The sequence below is a fragment of the Rhopilema esculentum genome, chromosome 4 (genome assembly GCF_057945365.1).
Source record: "Rhopilema esculentum isolate cy_ngs chromosome 4, ASM5794536v1, whole genome shotgun sequence".
NCBI lineage: Eukaryota > Metazoa > Cnidaria > Scyphozoa > Rhizostomeae > Rhizostomatidae > Rhopilema > Rhopilema esculentum.
The window spans coordinates 9,202,535-9,226,432 of NC_142818.1; the positions used below are offsets into that span (position 1 = coordinate 9,202,535).

Consider the following 23,898-nt stretch of genomic DNA (forward strand, 5'->3'; position numbering starts at 1 on the left):
TATAAAGCATATTCAAGGTTTCTCGAGGAAGATATTTTGAAAGAAACTTCAACATTCCTATTGCTTTTCTTGATTTTGCAATAGCTGCATTTATGTGACTTATAAAAGAAAGCCTAGAGTCGAGTGTAAGCCCAAGATGCTTATGCTCGTCCACTTTCATTACTTGGATATTATTAAAAAATATCGGGGGATGATCAATTTTGTCTCTCTTTGTTGAGAAAATTATCTCCACTGCTTGCTTTCTAGGATCAGGGTTGAATGACATCCTCCATCTATGTGCCCATGATCTTATACGGTCCAGGTCATGGTTCATGTCATCAGCTGCCAATTTAGGATCGTTTACAATGGTAAAGAGAGAAGTATCATCAGCAAATAATTTAACAGTACATTTAAGTTCCTCAGTCAAATCATTGATATATATGAGGAACAATAAAGGTCCCAGGATTGAGCCTTGTGGAACGCCTGCAGAAATATTACCCCAACTAGAAGACTTGCCATTCAAAACTGTTCGCTGCTTACGATTTGACAGAAAACTGCAGAGAAGGGTATGCAGATTTCCCGAAACACCACATATTCGTAATTTATAAAGAAGGCCGATGTGCCATACCCGATCGAACGCTTTAGAGATGTCAAGATATACAGAGCGAACATCAAGAGTTGGATTACAGTCGAGCGCAGAGTAGATAGAATGAGTAATAGAGACTAACTGATTTATCGTTGAGTCTCCCGGACGAAAACCTGACTGGTTTGGGTTCAAGATGTTTTCAGAAAGCAAATGAGAATATAAAGAATCAAAAATCAATTTCTCTAAGATTTTCCCAAAAATCGGAAGAAGGGAAATTGGTCGATAATTCTCTTTTAAGTTCTTTTCATTTTTTTTGTGCACAGGAACAACGTTTGCACACTTCCAAGTTTCAGGGAAAATACCCTTAAACAAACAATTCTCGAAGATTAACTTCAATGGCAGTACAAGTGCGCTATCACAAATTTTTATCATTCGCACAGAGATATCATCCCATCCATGAGCTTTGTTAGGGTTTAGCGATCGAATTATTCTCAATATTTTATCGTCAGTTATAGCGATGTTTGTTAGTTCAGTGCCATGTTCCGGTGGATCTCGTGGAGTGTCACTCCCAGTGTCTAAAGTAGTACATTGTAGGATGAAATAATCATTGAAAATCTGAGCCTTAGATGAGAAGTCAAGAACAAAAATGTCATTTTCTAGGAGGGGAGGTATTTCTGGAATTTTAGCTTTGTTTAGGACTTTATTGATCAGCGACCAGTAAGTTTTACTACCAGTAGTAGGATTTGCAAGAGTCGTTCCGATCTTGGAGTAATATTTCTGCTTAGCATCTTCAACAATTTTAGAACTTAGAGAGATCATGTTTTGGATTTCTCTATGCATGTCTGCAGGTCGGCCCTTTCTAACAAAAGATTTGTAGGCGCGATTCTTTTTCCGAAGAAATGCTTTGATACCCTTGGTCACCCATGGGGCTTGACACGGCCTTATCGTTTTGATTTCATTGGGTATGAAATTCGAGCACACGTTGAGAACGACTTCTGTCAGCAACTTTACTTGTTCGTTGGGGCACTGAATCGATTGAAGAGATTCTCGCCATTGATATCTCTCGATGCTTTTTTGGATAGAATCAATTTTGGCCCTGTCGTAGTGCCAGAGTCTCCGTCTGAAGCTCTACAGCGTTAAACTGTTTATACACTCCCCTCACGAAAGTATCCGGACAGTTTCAGATTTTGTTCCGAGTATGTTGTTAGAAAATGTTGTTTGTAGCGTTTATTCAATTACCCAATCTCGAGGTGTAAATGATCAAGCATGCTTTTTGTCGCATTATCTCGGTGTTTCTAAGCTTCAAACACGACAAAGTTGTTAGCCTGACAGAGAAATCATCTCACGTCTAGTTACTTATGTTCAGAAAACTACTTAAGTTACTTATTTTCGTAATTTTTGAGACTTCAATCAAGAAAGAGAAAAGTAGCTGCTGGTAATAACTTTTTAACCAATGTGGGCCTTAAAAACCCTTGCAAACTAATGCTGGATTCAATCGACTAAACATTGGAGAAAGAGCTTTGTTGTGCACTTTCCATTATTTAATTTAGAAATAGAGGAAATATTTTGAATCAGTTTAAATTGCGAGAAAAGCAAACTTAGAAAGGAGAATCACATTCTGAAAATTCTGAAAATGGGATGGTTTGAGTTCAGCGACATTTGGCATATATTATAGCCAAGTTTACACCATACTCTCAGATTCCCCAAGAAGATGCTTGTCCCCAATAACAAGATAAAAAGCTTCTTTGAAAGCGTAAAGGTTTCTAAAAATTGTCTTAACTGAAATAAGGAAGTTATATTGGACAATATTATCTCTGGGGCATCACTGATTGGTAGAATTGAAACACTTAAGCAAATTATAGAGAATAACGCCATTTTAGAACTTCATTCCTTTCATTTTCAAGACAGAAACAATTTTGATTCACACTTTCAAATGCAAGAACAAAAAACTGGTTCACGATCAGTAGAGATATCGGAAAGAAATTGCAATTCACCTTCTTAGCGAGCAAACGGACACCACAAGGATATTGGCTTTGCCATGTACAGGGGCAGGGAATTTCAAGGGGACACTTATCCAGCACACAAGTGAAGCCAGGTGGTCAAAACAAAGAAAATTATGACAGAAAACCTTCAATCCTTTTCGTGAAAAAATTTTCACAAGGGCGATCGCCCCTCCGGCGAAACGGAATGTGAGACGAAAAGGCTTGTTACCTTTTAGGCCTATTTACGCCAAGAGGACTTTTCGAGAGTATTTACGCCTATTTATGCCAAGAGGACTTTTCGAGAGTAAAACAATTAATAAGCTTAAATCAGAAAATGTTTTTGCTCCAACATAGTGGCTTAGCTAATGTCAGAAAGTTTATTGTATAACTGTTTTTAAGGATCAAAATACAACCTCTTTAGTGAAGTAAAATATATTAGGAAACTTTGCGGACAATTTCTACCAATATGCGTAGATGCTGCCATTGTCATCTGAAAGGGCTCTTTTCAAAAGCCAAAAAATTTTCCGGAGACAAAAGGAAAAGAAATCAATACAAAAGGAATTTTTTGAATCAATCTTCTAATACTTCTTCTACATTACTAAACCTATTTACAATTTAAAATTTCCTAATTTGTCGACCTACCCTTACAAGAATATTTCTTGGCTTTCGCCTGAACCTCCGCGCAACGATACATAATAGAAAGAATACAATACCGAGCAGGGCTACATATGCTGGTAAAGTTAGTAAAAGTCCGTTTATAATTTTGAAGTCTGCATTCTCACTGTCTTTGTAAATGGTCAGTGTCTGCTCATCATTGAAATCAAGTAGGTTCTTCTGGCCGTGCTTGATTACTGGAAGCTGCAAAGCACAAGAAATTGTGACTCAACAAGTGGACAAAAGGAATTTCAGAACTATTCAGGCAAAAACAATATCGATCTTAATTATTGATCAACTTGTTGATCCACAATATGTTTAACTCTATTCAACTCTAAGTTATTAAAGACATTGTTGAAACAAGTAATCGACGTTGAAAATAAAAAAATATCGGACATCACTTGTCAAAGCATTTTTATACGGTCCCTTCGTCCTATTTCCCAAATTAATTCTGCATAGCTCGTTAAGAGAATTACCCCATACACAAAGTACTTTCCCTACCAAATGCTTACGGCAAAATAAAGGAATGCCCTGGAAAAAATATTTTCCGTTGAGACATTTGTTATAAGAAAAATAAAAATCTTCAGCAAGAAAATAAATGTAAAAAATGGAAGTAAATTACTCACCTCACCTTTTGTGATCCTAAAACTATATTTGGAGGTGCTGTCATGTTCACTGGATGAGAGACTGCCCACTTCAAAGATGGACAAGGAGGAAGTGGACGTGTTTTGAAAACACCGGCTTTTAATGGATCCAGAACTTTTGAATGCTTGTGAAGTTTTGTACCTGAAAACAGAAAAATTGTATTTAGCAAAAATAACTAGTTAAAAGTGGATAAAGGTAAAACAAACGGTGACAGCTTGGGAACAAGTTGGTTCAAACAGAAGGATCTTTATGATACTTCCTAAAAAGTCATGATTTTGGAGATTTCGCATATGACCAGAGGGCTTACGTGGGGTTACTGAACAGGACGTATGTCACGGTTGACAGTATGACACAATATCGATTTTTGTCCAGGGTTATCAGGAATATTTATAGGTTGAGCTAAAATCCACCTCAAACAACAAAGCAGGAATTCGACTTTTTATTGCACTAAACAAAATGCCTAGCATTGATGAAAAAAGAAAGGTTGAGGGCATAATCAGTCAACGGGATTCAATTAGGCAAGTAGACCTATCAAAAACCGCTACGTGTTGGACTTAATTAAGCTTAATTTTTAAAATTCAAACAAAACTTTTGGTATAGCTCAGTGGCGGACACCTGGGAGCGAGGGGGCGGGGGCGGTCGCCCCCAAATACTTTCGAGGACAATGGTTTTTTGTTCTAAAACAATGGGGAAATAAGACGTCATCTTATTAAAACAACAGGCTTGCCCCCCCCCCCAATATTTGACCAAGTGTCCGCCCCTGGTATAGCTTTTTTATAATTTTTTGCCAAATAAATGATGGTAAGAACTCTTTTTGTTGGTCTGTCTTGTTTACAAAGTAAAGAAGCGTTCTCTTATTGCCGATGAAGCTACGAGATTTTTCGCTCTCAGAGATGCAAATACTCCCTGTAGAATGAAGAACTGCTTCTGCTTTTGTCAAATAGAGACCTGAAATCTCAAGTTTCTCTATCCTAAATTTTGAAGTAAGGATGTCACCTACCATACATCCTTTCCGGTGACGACTTTGCTTTTGTATCTGTAAGCGGGGGCCCTGCAGCATCTAGCAAGACGCTGGGAATTATTCCAGTTGCTGAGAACTCCAAGAGCATATCAAGCAGCCAGAAACAATCTATATATTAATGAAACATGATCATCAAAAGAGAAGATGGTAATTGCAACAGTTAGCAATAGGCCGCTCTAGCGCAAGCAAAAACAGCTCTAATACTGACGAGCCGCATGGTATTTCTTTTGAAAACAGCGCTGTGCAACATTTTCAATGCATAAATTATTTTCAATATACTTTAAAACTCAACTCCAGCACCTCTAGATTTACTTGCATAATAAAGCACACACTTGAATAGACTAGATGTGTAGAATCGGAAATATGTTGACTTATAGCATCTATAAAGGAATTTCACTTGTTTGAGAGTAGCAGGCCATGGAAGAAATCTTTCTGTGAAAGCTCTCACACCACACTTTCTAGTTCAGTGTACGGATATTCTGGTTCAAAATCTAGTTACATTACAATACAACACTGGCTTTATATTGTCATCATTTAAGCCTGAAAAAGTGAAAGCAAGATTCCAGTTATTTTCAAAGCAGGAATCCAAATTAAGATCCGGGACCGGAATCAAACACTGACCACAGTACCACAATTCTACATACATGGCTAAGACTACCTCACCCGAACTGTCATAAACACAAACCTTTTTCCATATGGGCACTGTCCAGGCAATTAGAGTCACCAAACACTGAAATCCGGCCTGCATTAATTGCAGTCGGGTGATAGAGGCCTAGGACGGGTACATCATTTTCATCCTTAAGATTCCCAGTCAGAACAGCTCCTTTTTGGTCGCTTAATTTCTCAGCGTAAATAACAATACCCTTGTCAGGAAACTGTGCCAAGCTTGTTCCGGATGTGTATGGAACTGAATTGGAAAAGTATGAAATGAGATATTTGACAATTATTAATCAATGACAAAACATTAACATAGCAACGCTTTATTGCTAGATACGCTGTGATTCTAACTAACATCTAAATCTGTGTTGGAAAATTATTTACCACAATCTTTAATCTAGGTAAGGAAACGAAACCCGATTTGTTCTCCTTAGTTAAAGTTATAATGCAAGAAACAAAAAGCTGCTATTTTGTTTTATTGATTGCATACGCAAACTTTGCATGTTCAGGTTCTTACCTCAAATGAGAGACAACTGGACTGGCCCTGATAAGCCATTTCCTCAATCAATGACTATTTAAAAGGATCATTAAAGGTGAGACATCGTTCGAAAATTCACAAATAATGATTAAACCGCTCACACAACCAAATGACAGAAAATACCAACCTTCTTTCCCGTCAAGAGTGAATTTGCCTTCAAAAATTCTGTTACTAAACTGAACTCCCCATGATTTCATAAGATCATTCAACGCAGGTATATTGGCTCCACCAGTGTCAGGCAACCACCATTGTCTCGTGTTTTCGTCGTAAAACTTGATCTTCTTCATAACCTCGTTGTTGTACCACTCACCGAACACAATAACAGATAATTTATGATGAAATATATCGTGTTTAAGCTTGATTATTTCTTCCGGGAAATATTCCTCTTCACTGTCTACCAGTAATAACGTACCTTTGGAAAAAAGATTCTTTAGGATGCAATCAGCTGATTCTAGCTAATAATGATAGCAAACAGCTAATATCACCATTTTTAAGGCCAATTGCTGACAACCCCAGGATTTACGACCACCTCAATGTGTGAATGTTGCCAGGGCCTTTTTCAAGATACTAACTAGAGGGGGGAAGGATTGCCTCTGCAGCCCCAATAACTATATTGTCTAAAACAATAGGTTATTGCCCTTCACCTTATATAAACAAAGGTTTGCCCCCACAGCTAATTTCCCTTGGAATAGGCTATAAATATTGCCACTAGTCTATCCCCCCTCTCCTCGTACAATGTTGATAAGTTCATTACAAGCATGGAGACTAGATAAGGTTTTGAACACGAATACTTTATATGATCTTTCAAAGACGAATCGTCATCGTGTTATCTATTACAACCCATTGTCATTGCTATCATTAACATAGCATCAATAACGACCATAAACATTTAATTTCTGAATATGCGCTGAAAATATAGGACTGGGATTCCTTAAATCTAACGTTTCTAATCTTAATTATGAGCAGCTTGAGGCCTTTTCTTTTTGACCAACGAATACAAATGACAAATTCAGGGACAGGTGACGTTATTGAATATAAGCTTATATATCTTTTATGCATACATGAAGGTGAGTGATGCATTTGGTGCTAAAATAATGAAAACAACTGGTCTATTTGTAAGGCAGCAAAATTTTTCATAAGTTTCAGATTCACCTATCACAACATATAATGATAAAAATGTAAACAGAAAGTAAATCGATTTACCATACTGCTTGGCATCAAAACAAGTGAAAGGAGACCCTAAAAATAAACAAATGATTGCATTAGTTTGTTAATGTAAAAACTGTGAAATAAACTCAGCGACGCCAGTTATGGGCGTATTCAACAAGATAAGGAAAAAGGGGAAAACCATGCAACTGATAGCATTTTCTTAGCAAACTTTGTTTCTAACGTAGACAGAAATCAAATATTGTCTTTAGAAATCCTGCCTTTAACAAAACTTTGTTTTAATAAACACTGTTTCTATCGTACACTAAAACAATCAAATTTTGTCTGTTATCAGAAAGGAAATTAACAAAATTTCGCGAAACACCTGGTATTCAAAACAGAAAAAAATTAAAATTAATAAATCTTCCACAAAATATTTCCTCTTTTTGTTGACTTTTTGCCGCCACACATCTCAGGTCAACCCAATCCTTTTGAACTCAAAGCAAATAAAGTAAGTAATTCATCTTTTAATTCTAATTTCAAAAGGAAAAAAGTCATGCAATAAAAATCAAATACTCCTCGATGGCTCAAATTGCTTTTATCAAACGTGAATATGTAAAACATGATGAAACTTTTATAAGTGAATAGTTTTTGGACTAGACAATGCATCTGTAATTAAATTCTGTTTGAGGAAGTTATTGATCGATATAGATTCAATATTTTGTTGAGTGAGAAACAACCAAAATGTAAAACTACGTACCAAGCACTTCGATGAAATAGCCAAATTTTCTCAGGTGCGTATAAAGATCTCTGAAATTTGTATGAATATGGTCGCCATTCCTAAAAGACAAAAAAGAGCCTAACTTATTATTTTAATGATTATTTTGAATTACAGCTATTTGCACGCCTTTCGCTTTTATATCTTTGCCTGGAAAATGCCATATAAGGAACACACTATCAGGACACACGTTACTGAAATTTTTTGCTGAAAAATTACATTTGAAGTCAATATAAGCCAAGTAATTGGCTATTTGTACCCTATAGATGAAATGTTTTAATGCAATATTGAGCAGTTCACTTTTTGTGATGTAAGATTGCAGGCTAGGATGTAAGATTAAAATATCTAAAGAAAACAGCACATATTTGGGAATATCATGGGTACATAAATATAGGATTAAAAAAAGCATAGTCTATTTTTTGAGATCGAAAACTGGAGAGCAAGGTTTTTAGCAACATTCCAAAATGAAAAAAAAACATCAATGAACAAACCCACGTTTTCTACTAACAATAACACATTTGATAGTAAATAGACTGCTTTGCTCATTTCTGTCTTTCATACTTTGATACATAAACAATAATAAACCATTCTGTAAAGGCACCAAACAAGACCAAATTATATTGAAGAGTCTTAACATATCCAAAATTAGCAAATTCTTTGACAGAAAGTCACCAATGATGGTGCCAGAAAATAAACACGTTCAAATACTTGGAACCATATCATTTGACATGAGCAATCATCTACTGAAATCAGTTTTATATTCTAATAACGTGGTGCTAGCTAATAGTGGATCATTTAAAAGGAGCCAAAAGACTCACCAATCTAACGGGTCGTTTTTCATTCTTAAGTTATCACGTGGAAAATAACCCGCGGGGTACCGCAGATTGTGGTATTGATCCCAAAGAATTCTTTTGCTACAAGAAAAAGGAATAAACCTTTAAATTATCATCCAAAAACATCCCGATAAATAAAAAATATTTTAACAATTCACGGAGAGACTTTTTTATTCTAAAAAACAGGGTTAAAACAGAAAAGCTAGAAGCGGATAACAAAGAATGAAAGCCCGTCTTCATCTCTTTACCTTCGAGGTGGTGTTGGAATCACCTTGACCTTTATTGGTACTTTGATTATCGACTCGACTGGCTCTTCATTCTCCTCCTACAAAGCAAAATAGAATTACTATAGGCAAAACCAATTCCATCAAAACAAACGTAAAATTCAGAGGTACACCTGAAAATAAGAGGCAGCCCTCATCTCCTCTAAAAGATTTCTAGATCGAATGAATTTGCCTAATAATAGACCACTTTTGTCATTGCTTCAAATATATCGGAAATTCGCTGGCATATTGCAAATGAAGATTTTCAACTTTTATTTAAACTATTTGCCCTCTCTATAGCTTCAAAAGAGAAGACAAAATAGAGAAAACTCGAGAAGATAAATTCATCCATTTTATTCGCACACACCGTGCAACATCTTTCATATGTACTTTCTCTAGACCTTTTTGGACAAGGAAAACAAATTTCGTTTGCATCTGTAGTAGGCTTCGGGCCGATAGGACTACCAATAAGGTCAGCCCAGTACACTGAAACTTAAACGCTGGAATAGTAGGCCCCGCACCAGACAAATGAAAATCAGTCAAGATCGGTCTTAACTGTTAGGCAATCAAGATGAAAGCAACACAATTTAAGGTATAAATCGATCCCGTGGATGTCTGCCTTCGGTGAAAAAGACTAACCTTTCCGGGTGAGACAATGGTCAAGATAAATTGGCCTTGAGCTGTTCCTTCCCAGTCAGCCGCCTTTTTTGACACTGAAATAAAAATGGCGATGAAACCAGACCAGGGCCAAAGGAGTTCTGAGTAAGTAAATCCGACCTGGAATTGAAAACAAAAAAAACTTAATTAAGGGCAACTTGACATATGCCAAAAACCACATAAGAACAAGACTGAAAATGCTTGTTACGAGAATACTTCAAATTGTGAAGGTACTAGAAAATATAAATACTGTACTTTGGTTAAACAGTTTAAAGGGATGCCCAGAGGCTGTACCCTTGGCTAACGTATATTTATATATTCATCTAGCACTGTTCTGTAAGATACTACATACGCTTTCTGAAACAAATAACCAGGTCTTTAATGCTTGGCAAAATTTTCTCTTTTATATATAAAACTAAAATGCAAGAAACATTTTTCCCAGGCCGCATATATTTTGTAAAACAAGGGATTTAGAGGTTTTCTACATGCTAATTGTCAAAACCTTACCTCAATCATTTCTCCGTGTTGAAGGGAAAATGGTTGCCAAACGGGCTGAAAGAAAATGAATGCAACTTAAAAAATTTTTTGTAACAAATAAACTGAGAAAATATTTAGCTTATATAAAAAACAAAAGCGTATAAAAGAGGGACTTTTGGCTATCCCCTTCCAACCAGAGTTAAGAATTTGTAAAAAATTAACAGTAAAAAAAAAGTCGATGATAAACGAGAAAGTTTAGCAACCACGGTATAGAAAGACCCCAAATTTTGTTTCCATTTTAACCCTATAAAAAGGCTTTGCACAAACAGATCTGTGGGAGGCGCTCAGTTACTTCCTGGTGCTGTGTTTTTGTAGATAAAAATACTTCTACAGGGTTTAAGTAAAGATATTTTGGATGAAATTGAAATATATCTTACCTTCCCTTTGACTTTGCCTGTAATGCCCATTCCATTTAAAATAGTTGCCTAAGGGGGAGAAATTGGCAAAACGATCATAACAGCACGATTTACAAAACTTATTGCCCACACAAAACTACATTTAAACATACTGAATAAGTCACAGATGTGAACACAAGTCAAAATAATTTGCTTAGACTGGTTTAAGTAAACTTTTAGGATGAGCTTCAGTCGACAAGGCAAAAAAGTGTGATTGAAAAAAGTATAGAGATTTCTCCTTCTAAGGCATTTACATTGATACACAAAGCAACGTTTTGTAAATTTTTTACAGAAAGTAGCATTGTGTGCTGTTTTTATTGAAAAGTTAATAATAAGGATAGTCAGTTAAAACTTCAGTGCAAAAATACTTAAGATAGCGCTGTATATTAATCGCGATCCATGATGAAACTATAGCAATAGGATATAACGAAAAATAGCCGTATTCTCCAAAGGAAATATTCAAGAAGCTGGAGTACTATCTAGCGACTTAATGACTAGTTTTGTTTGATTCGAGAAAATGGCATATAAGACACAAAAAACCACGTGCAAAATCTCACAACAGATTTTATTGATTCTCTATTTTAAGCCCGCCAAGGCCCCTGGTTTAAGCCACTTCTATATCCTTCGTGTGTCTTTGTCAAAATTTTAATCATAGAACCAAAAAAGCATAGTGAGCTTACATTGATGACAACAGGCATAGCTCCGTAGTATAATGGCTGGGTGCAAAATGGCCACATGTAAGGACAATCGGTCAGGTCAATTGAGCTTGGGATAAGTCTAGGTACAAAATAAAACTCATTACATGAAGCTATGGAGAAGCTATCAAAGATTGGAAGATTTCGCTACGATGCGAGCTTCTTTATGAACGATACAGCTAATTAAAAAAGCCATGGGAACTTGAAAGTAGAATTAGGAACAACAAAAAACCCAAATAACATCGCCTAAACTTCAGTCATATACTTGAGATTAGACATTTCGCAAATGAAGTAATGGCGATGCACGCAGTAGATTTATAACTTCAAGATTATTGGGGAAGATGATCAAATCAATTAAGGGAAAATATTTGCATTTCACTTGGTCAATTTAGACTTACAACAGCTAAGAGTATATTGAGATTATAGAGAAAGGAGCAATGACATTGTTTTTTGTCTCTAGCCTTCTAAAGAAATGAATATTAAACGAAGGGCCAAATTCCAGTTCATATTTAACAGGAGGATATCTCCATTTATAACATTTTTATCTGGAGGGACGTTGTCGACATTTCTGGCTGATGTCATTTTCAAAAAATAAAGCTCGAGGTTTTGAAAACCAAACAATCGTGCAAGGAAGTATAATTCAATGCGCAAAAGAAATATGCTTTGAAATTTCTATACATCATAGAAAATATAAAATAAAGCAAAAAGCAAATTTCAACTTACGAAGCATGCGGCTTGTAAGTGCTCAGGGTTTGGTAAGCCTTTAAAAGGTCGAGTTTACCATGGCCTGAGGAAAGACACCACTCTATTTACAACATTCTTACATTAACATTGCTACAGCAACACAAATATATAAATGCAGGGGTTTTGAGTTGCGTTTGATAAAACAGTGCAAAGTTAGCCTCCTGCCAAATCAGACCAAACAAGTATCGTTTTATGGTAGTAGACAATAGAATAATTTAGTTGTTATACATTAGGTAATGACAATTACTGTTTTACAGATCAATCACATAACGCTCAATGCCGTAAAAGCAGAGCTGTAAACGCCTCTATGTATAAAAATGGTTCTACAGTAAGTTTCGACTCCGATTTTCACAACTAACGCAACCATCAAGCAATTGAAACATCAGATATTCATGATTAAGACGGTGATAAGTTTTTGTTTTAATATAGAAATTTAATATACAGTCTCTTTGTCGATTAAAAAGCACTTCCATCAATAAAATTCAAATACCTTGCTCAAAAATATTGAAACTGGGCAGTTTCTTTGCTGATCGTAGCAGCGACTGTTTAACACTGGCTGGGTTGATATTTATACCCTTGGCAAGAACAGAGCTAAGAGAAAACAGGCATCACTCTAACATATATCTCATGCAGATTATATACAACAATTGGTACTGAAATCATATTTATAGGTAGATGATGTCTTGAATGTATAAATAATATCCATAAAAGAGGTAAAGTATTAATAGCAAAAATTGTACAGAATTAAAATTACTGTTATTAAATATATTTGCATCATTGCCATGAATTTCAACAAAGTTGCTTATATATCAAACTCAGAATCAGGATGAGCCTAGGGTGACGAACTAAAAGTGCTGAGAAGAAAAGGCTTCTCATTTATGGGTTCAAAGTCAGTTCAAATCAGTGGCCATCTAAACGGTGACAAAAATAATTTTACATACCTAACCAGCAGTGTGACTGCACCAGCAACAACGGGAGAAGCGACACTTGTGCCAGACAATGATCTGCAGCCTCCTCTGTTAAAAGAATACAATTACAAATAACAACCGGAATAGCTTCTGGCTCTAGGGTTTCACACGTACGCGAATAAATGATAAGAGAAAATAACTTGAGGCATATGCTGAGCAGGAAAGGACGCAAAACGTTTTCAAAGCAAAGCAGATTGTATTGACTATTATTTTCCGCAAAAGCCAGTAAACAGCAATAAAAAGGTTGAACAAGAAGATCCCTGTTTGATGCATCGCAAAGCACCAGAACCTAGCAGAACTCTTGACTGAAAACATACCGACAAGGTGCTAAGTCAGAGGGTATTGATCAATAGGAGCACTGCTTTAGTTTCGTAACAAAATTATAGTTCCAGTCGGCATGCCTGAAGCAGGTTAAGGCTCAAACAAATGCCTACGATAGCCAAGCACCTGACATAACGTCGAAAAGATGTAAAGTACCTACTTAATATTGCTGCCTCGCACTGATGATCCATACGTCACAATGTCTGGTTTGACACGTCCGTATCCCCCTGGAAGTTCCTGCAAGTAATCAGAACCGAATTGATAACTATTTCAGCATCATTCAAAAATACAATATACTTATATATATTAAATTCCCTGCAAATATTTTGAGATCCATATCTCTTCTATTCGCTGTTTTTTCTGTTTATATTCAACTAATTTTTCCTACTTTTGTTAAAAACAGTGATATATTAACATATTTAGCCTAATTGCTCCATACTCACAACTTGAAACATGTTTCTTCTATTTGAAAACACATCATTCCATTTTAGAACTAATTTACTCTTAATTTGAGCTCAAAATACATCTACTGTTTCCATTGCATCAAAAGCAACCAAAGACATTTTTCATGCCACTTATTCCTTTACAACAGTGGCGGACACCTGGGGGGCCAAAGGGGGGTGGCCGCGCTAACAAATTGGTCGTTTGTGATGTCAAGTGTCCGCCACTGTTTTTCGTATACAACAAAACTTTGTTACCCAAGTGGTCATTCCTCTTGAAGAAAACTTGGCGATTTGATCATCGAAGTCGATGCCACCGACACCAATGACATCCATTTGATCTGCAGGATTGTTAAGAGTCCTGAAAAGAAACGAAAGTTCTTATTTCTAGATGCACTACCAACAAAAAACCTCTGAAGATTGTACAAGTATGTATTTAAATCAGTGGCGGACACATGGGGGGCGAGGGGGGGGACCGAACCCAATACTTTAGAGGACAATGGTCTTTTGTTCTACAACAATAGGAAATGTGACGTCATCTTATTAAAACAATAGGCTCCCCCCCCAATATTTGACCAAGTGTCTGCCCCTGCTTTAAATGGAAAACAAATGTGCCAGCAATTAAACAAAAACATGAAAAACATTCTGAAAAACATACCCATAAAGAGGACCATCATTTCCAATTGCAGACACCATAATTATATTATTGGCTGTTAATTCCCATACCTGAAAACAAAATAATTAGGTAGAGAATGATAATAATTTTGATTCTAATAAGAAATAACTGGAATTGAAATAAATAAAATCTTCATGTTTGAAAATTTAGATAAAGATTCAGTTAACTGTTTAAGGAGAGCCCTGCTTCATTTAATTAAGATGGCAATTTGGTTTCAGGATATCACATAAGCAGTAAATTGATTTCAATACAATTCGTACAAAAAACCTTACACTGTGAACCAATAAGGGACAATAAGGAGCAACATGGCTCAAAAAATATTGCTGGCTTTAGAAATAGCAATACTTTATTTCAACCATCAAAAAAAGTCAAGAGGACTGGAGCAATTTTAAAGATCTTTATAGATATATTATTGTACTTAAAAAGATACTTATATATTGTACAGTTTCTTGGGATTTTCTCCATCAAAGCTAAATCGACCATATCTAAAACTACTATGCATAGACCCAGATAATAAGATGTTCCGAATATAAATATAATCAAAATAAGTGCAGTACTTTATCTACAAAAGGCCTGTCCATGAAATCTGGACCTCCAATACTCAGATTCAAAACATGAACTTTGCTGAATATTGCATAGTTAAAAGCATCCAAAAACCAAGAAGTATATGAAGCCTGGAGAAAAGAAAGGATACATTTACATCTAACTAAAATATGATATATAAAATGTATAAAGATTCTCCTTTCAAATCATAGCAAAATCATCATCATCATCATCATCATCATCATCATCATCATCATCATCATCATCATCATCATCATCATCATCATCATCATCATCATCATCATCATCATCATCATCATCATCATCATCAGTCTTTTTAAGTCATCTGGAATTCAGTCATATTTTAAGTCATCATAGCAAAATGATAGATAAATATTAGCAATTTATCAGAATATGGAAATTTTGTGCTCATATTGATTAAGAATTTATGTTTTAACACCTGATGACATACCTTGTAATCCTTCCTGCAATTATATAAATCCATCAGACATCTAACTCAGAAACTAATTCATTCATACCCCTTGTGATCATCAGTTGAACTATCTACTATTTTCTTAAAAACAGAATCCTAACATTTTTACCTACCTGACTGTTTGTAAAAACCCTGAATATGTACAAATCTGCATCTGGTGCAAATCCAAGACATTCTTTGCTGCTTGCAATAACACCAGCAACAAAGGTGCCATGGCCCAAACCTGTAATAAAAAGTACAAACAATAACAACTCAAACAATTTGTTTCATGTCATAAAATATTCCTTTCTTACTTTGCATAACTTAGGGGATAGAAAACTTTGAAAAGATGTAGCATTAAAACAAAGTTTTGAAAGAAAACCTTTTATGATATGAAGATTACTATTGACTTTCTGTCTATTGTGCTTTATGTCATAAAGATAAAGCCATACAAAATTTAATGTGCAGAACAGGATAGTTTAAAGATGGAGGATTTAGTTTTATACTAAATGCAACTGGTACCAGGCAACTATGCAGATGTTTTGAATTATCAATACAATCACTTTCATCAAAATTGCCATGGTCAACAAAAAAAAGTATTTTCTAAATGCTTTACAAATACATGTAGTTAATATACATGTATTTCAAGTGGATGTAAGGAAAGAAAGTGGAAAATACATGTTTCAAAATCAATACGAAACTTACCATCATCCAATGTTTTTTCTCCAGTCCAATTTGTCCTGTCTTTCACATTTTTAAAATGGGGATGACCTTTAGGCAGCCCAGTATCAAAAACAGCAACTTTGACTCCTTTCCCTGAAACAAAAAGACAAATTCTCATACAATAGTAGAAGAGCAGATGGTAAAAATATTATCCAATCTTGAACAAGAAGTTATATCAGATATCAGAAAACAATGTATATATATATATATATATTTATATACAGTATTTACAATGGAAAAATAAGAATGGACTTTTGATATATAATTAAAAATATTTAATGACAAAAGTGTCAACATAGACAGATCTAATGATATAACAAATGCAAATAAACAACTAAATCAGATGCAGAATATTACAATTTCTCTTTTTGCCTTTTGTTTCTAACTAAGCTTTATCTAATTGCAGTCGTGATAATTGGTTACATAACTTTGAAAGCAACTTTTTTACAATGCCATAAAAAGACATTGAAAATATGGCCTCATGCCAAGCAAACAGAAAGCAGAAAAAACTTACCATGGTGGCCCATTCCCCAAAGTATATTTGCTTGCATTGTCTGGGTTATCTGAGAAAAAATTGACAAAAAATTAAATTAAAATCTACTTTAACTTAATCAATATTAAAAACTTTGAAACCAAATATTTAAAAGATTCATTTAGAAGAGAAATTAGAGCCTTAAAAGAATGAAATATTGAAGAGAGAGAAACAGATAATATGCAATATGGTAATTTTTTAGTATGGTAATTTTTCAGTCTGATGAAACGAGAAATTATGTGGGGATAACAGGATGGATTACAATAAACCATCAAAAGATTTTATAAAAATCGATAATATAAAAAGCATCAACTATATCTAATTTATATATTTGCAGTTCAAGCCTTACCTGTCTGGGAAATGTTCTTAACAACTTTCGAGATTTATGGCCAAGTACTTGGTCTGCAGATAACTGTGACAGAAAAAAATATATAAGTTGATAAATAAGGAAAGGAACATGGATAATGATATGGAGTGAGGAGGCTAAAAAGTTTAAGGGGGCTAAACATACTTGAAACCAAGAGCAAGGAAATTTTTGCATGGTTTTGAATTTCTTTTGGGGGCAAAGCCCCTCAGCCCCATTGTGTCCTTCCACAGAAAAAGAAAAAACCAGAATAACTCTAAAAAACTCACAGGGAATTTTTTAGGGAATATTGTGTTTTACAGAATAAGCATATTGAGAAGAGTATATTCATGAACCGGTATTAAAAAAGTTGCCCTTCACTTGACTGTTCAAAAAGATTATTCGTTCAAAGTTGTACAGCTTTACAAACCTCCTTAATCAAAGTTCAACAAAAAGTGGGTTGATATCTTATAGCACAAATGTCAAAACAAAACGTCCAGTCTCTAAAACTGTTTGCAAAGAAATCTTTTTCAGATAAATTGTGAAAAAAATGTGATGATAAAAATGTCTAGATACCAAATGCTTCTGTGCTGGTAAATGATATAACTGATAAAAACCAGGGTACAATTTTAAATATACAATACTCATGAAGACAGTTGAAATTCAACAAACTTAAATTTTGAACAGACTGACCTGCTCAATACTTGACCTCTTAAGTTTCCTAAAAACAAAAACAAAATTATTTGGAGAGTCTAAACACAGACAAACATTTAGATAAAAAGTCTCAATGTTGCTTGGGTAACAAACTTTCATTGGTTGGGGAGCAGCTATTCATATCAATGATAGACCAATGTTAACAGCTTACAGGATAAGAAAGATTGTATTTGCGATTCAATGTAAAAATAATTAAAAGGATAAATCCATTCTAAATGTATTAATCCTTTGAATATACATAAAATTGAAATCTGTGAACAATCTTTGGGCCATACATAATTTGAAAATGGCTTTAAAAAAAGCAAAAATTTTACAACATACTAAAAGCTTTTTCGTCTGACACTCCTCAGAGTATAAAACATCAGAATAGGGTTCCGAAAGAACAAGATAGAAAAAATAAAACCTGTTGTGGATCAAAGATGTTACTTCTTATTTTATAAAACACTTGAACAATCTAAAACTAAATCATCTCACTTCAAGCACTGGGTCTTTTGGGCTATTAATATTTTCAGTATTCCCTGATGCTTACTCCATTTTATTTTATGAAGAAATTAGCTTGCAAACAAATTCGAATTAAGCTAACAGGCAAATTTTAGTTATAGCCAAGTTCCAAGACAAAAATCTTTTTGCATGCTCTGCTCCTTGTTATTTTGAAAAAAGGTTTGTTTCAGTCTAGCAAAGCAATGACAATATAGGTTACCTTGGGAACCATTTAGGATAATCACATCCTTCAGTACCAGGCTCACAGTCTGGTGTGTTAAAGGCTTTTGTGTTTTCATCATTCTGTGTATCATCTGGTGTGTGGGTTGTTTTCAAAAGCATTCTTGTGACCTTCTTCTGGGGTGAAACATGCTTCACTTTTTCACTCTTGTAAAGAGCTTTGATCATTAATGGGGCTTCATGAGCAAACTAAAAGAAAATTTGTTATGGCATGAGCAATTATCTTTAAGGAAAATTATTCAAGATAAATGCAAAGCATTGCTCTTATTAAAAATTATTTAAGATAAGACATATTGCAAATATTTTGAAAGCAAATGTGCAAAATCTGATAACATCACTTACAGGATCTAATAACAAATCTAACATGAGATTTGAAGACAGATTTATTGGATGTGTGTAGGCGCATGGTCTGTTTGTGTGCAAATAATTAATGTGCATGTATGCCAGTTGAATAAACAAAATGTAACAAGTTTTAGTGTCAGAACCATAACTTTGTGGTGTCATAAACTGCATGCTTTTAATTTAAAAAATCATATATGACAATACAATTCAAACTGGTTTGACTGTTATTCCAATTGACGAATAGCTGACAACCTTTATCACTGATGTATACAGACCTTGCATGTAAAGGCGCTCGATCAAGCCCATGCACCTAGAGAGCACCCAAAAAAGCCTTGGAGAGCAATTTATAGAGCCCCTTAAACGTAAAATAATATTACCACAGAGCAAAATAAATTTTTGATATTTGCTGAATAAACTTGATCAAGCATGAACAATCTTCCCAGCAGACCGCAATATTATGATTTGCGTATAAGATTACCTCTTGAGAAAATATTCACCTTAATCTAATAACCCTCTAATAACCACCAAGGACATAGGCCATCAAGGGCATTCTCCGCCAGCTTTATTTGATTTTCGACCAAGCATTAATATTCTGTTAAAGTATTATTTTCTGTTTTTTCTTTATAACTTAAAACCACCTGGGCAAATCAGAGATCCCTTTTCCACCCAAATTATTGCATTGCTTTTCAGTTTTCATTTGCTTTCATGAGTAGTAGATGTTCTAGTGTGTCTTATAGAATGGATATCATAAAAAAGGAAACAAAGTTAAATGTTCGACTTAAAGTCATGTACTTTGATGAAGCAATATGTGAAGCTGAAGCTGAACATAACAGTAGTGATGACAACTTACATATCTAGAAAAATCTGAACAATTTTGAGACTTTGTTTTATCATATTTCAATATTTCTTTTTAACATAATGTTTGTTGCATGTTTTGTTATTTCATATTATGGTGCTTTTTGGTATCACTGTTGAAATTCTTATTTAACACTCTTCCAAAGCTCTCGATATGAAGCCCTCGATCTTCCAAAGCTCTTGAAGGATGCTCTCAAGGCCATTTCATTTAGAGGTGCAAAATAGAGCACCTAGAGTTTCTAAGGGGCTCTTTTTATAGAGCGCCATCATTTTGCTTAGAGCAAGGCCTGATGAATAGTATGAAGTTTTCATCTGAACATAAAATTACTTGTATTTTGTATTTTTGGAGAAATTACCTCAACAAGACTGAAATCACTAGGGAACCCACTAGCAGGGTTGTCTCTAGCTATCTCTTTCCAATTTGTTGAGACATTAACTAAGGCATTCTTCATGAACTTTGCTCTCTCTTCAGTTGAGTAGTATCCATTAAACGTTACTATGTATTCTGAAATAAAATTTAAGGATTTAACAGTGATTAATAAGCAATTTTAAATATGACAAATATACACAAAAAATCCAGTCTGCAGTCCTTGAAGTGAGTAGGCCATATCATTGTAAAAGCTCTTTTCATGTCAGTTTTAAATCATTGATTAGGTGTTTAAAAAATCTTAAGGCTGTAGTCGGTAAAAGCATTTACTAATGCTGAAACAACAGGAAACAACAGGAAACAACAAGAAATTAATACAAACGAGGAGAAACGATAAGGAAACAACATGAAATGATTTATCACTTAGCAGAAACAACTAATCTCCAAAACGAGGTAAGCTTATCTATCCACATGGGCTAAAATAACGAACCCTTATATTGAAGAAAAACAAGCTGTGTAGGCTGAAAATCTACTGCTTGAACAATATTTGAATGTTTGGGGAGGGGGAGGGGGCCTAACTCAAAATTTTTCACTTTCTTTTAGGTTGGTAACATTTGGGTTCCAAATATCATCATAGCCATTTAGGCAGGATTTTTTACTTAATAAATAAAATCGCAGCCTCAGTTGAATTTTTTCCAGCCAATTTCTGTATTTCATTGTTGTTTCCTACTTATTTCCTACTTGTTTTTCTTTTTTTCGCAGTCATTTCTACTCATTTGCTGCTATAGTAAACATAGTCGGTAAAAAGAAGCAATCAGTGCAAATCTAAAAAGGGTGGCATTGAGAATTTTTCCTGGAGGTATAGCCCAAAGCCCCTCCTCTGGTTGCAGTGAGATTTTCCCTGGACTTGCGCCCCCAACATGGCATGATTATCTGTATAAGGACTTCCCCATGTCAAATCAAGGAATGGAATTTGCATAAGACATAGCCTGGACTTTGCACTAACAATAGGGACAGAAGAGTGCCACATGTCAAGGCACTTCAATTAAAAATGATAGCATATGGTTAGTTAACATAAATAATTATTGAGATCTGTTTTCTCTATTAGTAGATTAATACATAAAAATTTATACTAGAGGTTTAGTGATACACCTATAGTTAGGCAAAATACGGGACATGTTTTCTTATTCCGTCATCTGTGAATCATAATTGTATGAATATAAAACTTGATGGCATGGTATTGAAACAATAAAATTGTTGAATTAAAGTCATTGCGATCATACTCAGAATTTGTGGTCAAAATAAAATAAAATTATACTTATAATCAAACAATCAGCTTTAGGTTCCGTCAGTATCAAAATATAGATTTACAAACGTTGTTAACTAACATTTTGAATAGGGTCGTTAAAACATTGTTATGCAAACAGAGTCAGTTATCTAAACCTCTTTTCATTCAATTCAGCAACCAAACAAAATCAAAGTACGTACCATTTTTTACTTCTGATATTTTGAAATCAAATCCTTCATCCTGCTGTGGTATCACTTGTCCATCTGTAATCAGCACACATAGACAGGCGACGAATGCTATTGCTGACACCCGCTCTGTACTTTTTATTAGATTGCCGACATGTCGTCGACAATCGCCACAGCATAGCATATTTTGTCTTTTATTTGCATTTGACAAGTTCTAACATTTCGTCAAAAAAAATACACGAGTATGGGAAATTCATTTTTTCACTGCACTGTCACTTCAGAAAGCTATCTTCGTTTTATACCAGCCAATTGAGGCGTCATTCAAACCCACCTCCATACGACGCCATTTTTTATATCAAAAGAAAATTGAATAGCACTTGATGTTTAGAATTTTCAGGGGCCTGGGGCTAAGCAACTTTGTGACGTACGCTACAAGGTTGAAGGGTGATGGACTTGCTGCAAGTCCCTCATGTTAATGAAAACAGAAATAGAGAGAGGGACTTGTAAGTAGCACAAGGATGATGAATTTGATTTTACTAGTGAACTTATATTTCTTGAATTCACAGAGTGTTAACGCTCGTGCTTTCATTCTTGTATAAAGCCTGTATATGCTGTTATCGATGCTTTTGGGAACAATAGAAAAGTGAGAGTTCTGTAGTTTTTTGTTTTGACACGAAACTTTATACCTTGACTCAGATAAATGAATTTAAATGATTTGGGTTGTGTTTGGCGTGATTTTTTGGAATGCTTTTCCCACGCTGTTAATTTCTTCCACCCTTTCTTTCCCTTTTGGTATAAAGCAAAGTGTGTTTCTTTCAGTCCTTGTTAACTTTATCGATTTCTTAGATGTTGGGGCTCATTGACATCACAGAATTCTTTATGTTTTTATTGCAGCTACACATATGTTCTAAGTAAGTGATGTTTTTCTTCCCTTCTCATACCTTAGGTATCTAAGGTAGGACTGGCCTATTGTCTTCCTGGTGAGGAAAAGTGAACTTTTCCTTTCCATTCCCGCCCAGCATCCAAGTTGCTTTGTAACTTGAATCCATCAAGTTATATTTAAGGTTTAGTGATTAATATGGGTAAGAAAGACCAATTTGTATCGATGTACCGACGGCTTCAAGATGTGGTTTGATGTGGGTTGTGGAATTTTCCTCTGAGGGAGCAATTTTTATTACATTCAAGGAATTCAATTGTTGATGTTACCTTCTCCGGTCAAGAAAGGTTGCCTCGAGAGTGCAATCTTGGGGAATAAATCTCAACAGGAAATTTATCGACTCGATGTTTTTATAGAAATTTTTGAGAGATAAGCTGGCTATGTTAGGCAAAAGTTAATTCCCTTTCACATGACAGATGTATTAGTCGATTGAAGTTCAACAACAATCGGACTACAGTAATAAACAATTAAAAGACAGGCAGAGCCTGCTGCAATTAAAAGACTGCTGACATATTATATTGAATGTTCAAATATAGACTATAAGTTTAGAGTCTATATCTCTTAAGAGATACAAAATTAAAATAGAACCTGTAGCATCATTCATATCAGCATTATTTATACCCGTGTGGTCCCTGTAGGATTCTGTTACAGGCTACGAGCCTATGCAAAAATTGTATAAGTATAAGAATCTTAAAAATGACTTAGTCTGATACAAACTGGATGGAATACGACTCGTTGAGGCCACAGATTAAGACTCTCGAAGACACAGGAAACATTTATAACTTGGAAGCACGATTTCAGAGGGGCACTTGCAAAAACTCGGTGGGGGGGGGAGCACGGTGTTGAATACCAAGTTGAGAAATTTTCCATCTCTGCCCCTGAGTTGGAAGTAAACCAGGGTGTGTGGAAGATAGGGTAAAGGGTGTGTGGAAAACTTTCTTTAAATCATGTAGTTCCTGTAAGAACTTTTGCTTGATGCTAGAGATTTCTAAAGAATGTGAGAATTACTAGGTGATTTGGGATCATAACAGCCTGCTTGCTATTAAAAGTAAAGTGAATTCACGAGTAACGTATGTGTGGAAGTCTTTTGCAGCCATTCCTTGTTAGAGAATAAACAAGAATGGTAAAAATCTAAGAGGGAAATGCATTTTAGGTCAGTAAATACAGCTGCTAGTCAGGTTATCTGATTTTCCGAACAATCATTGATTTAGAAATATTCACATGATTGCAGAGTGGCTAGCAGACAAACAGGAGTCTTCTTTAGTGAAGAAAGCTTTTGACTTTGACCATGCCAACTAATGGAAAAGATGTAAGAAAGAGCAGATCTGAGTACAGGATTTGCTAACACATGATTAGGGAAAT

At 35.0% G+C, this 23,898-nt stretch overlaps 1 protein-coding gene across 2 annotated transcripts; it reads right to left on the reverse strand.

Moving 5' to 3' along the window:
- Positions 1 to 3,105: 3,105 nt before the first annotated feature.
- On the reverse strand, positions 3,106 to 21,976 carry LOC135691290 (membrane-bound transcription factor site-1 protease). Of its 2 annotated transcripts, none has more exons than XM_065209108.2 (28): positions 21,615 to 21,976; positions 20,116 to 20,264; positions 18,543 to 18,751; positions 17,822 to 17,849; positions 17,135 to 17,197; positions 16,768 to 16,816; positions 16,236 to 16,346; positions 15,665 to 15,774; positions 15,073 to 15,189; positions 14,498 to 14,565; positions 14,098 to 14,200; positions 13,560 to 13,636; positions 13,052 to 13,126; positions 12,601 to 12,701; positions 12,090 to 12,153; positions 11,352 to 11,448; positions 10,654 to 10,701; positions 10,247 to 10,291; positions 9,722 to 9,859; positions 9,068 to 9,144; positions 8,805 to 8,900; positions 7,969 to 8,048; positions 7,266 to 7,301; positions 6,190 to 6,474; positions 5,553 to 5,774; positions 4,847 to 4,975; positions 3,833 to 3,987; positions 3,106 to 3,405 (listed from the first exon to the last, which is right to left on the reverse strand). In XM_065209108.2, exons 1-28 carry the CDS (start codon positions 21,781 to 21,783, stop codon positions 3,163 to 3,165), a joined length of 3,144 nt encoding a protein of 1,047 aa, XP_065065180.1. In that variant the 5' UTR covers positions 21,784 to 21,976; the 3' UTR covers positions 3,106 to 3,162. The 2 variants fall into 2 exon arrangements, with proteins under 2 accessions (XP_065065180.1, XP_065065181.1); XM_065209109.2 differs by having other exon boundaries at positions 3,262 to 3,405; positions 3,828 to 3,987.
- Between the last annotated feature and the right edge of the window lie 1,922 nt (positions 21,977 to 23,898).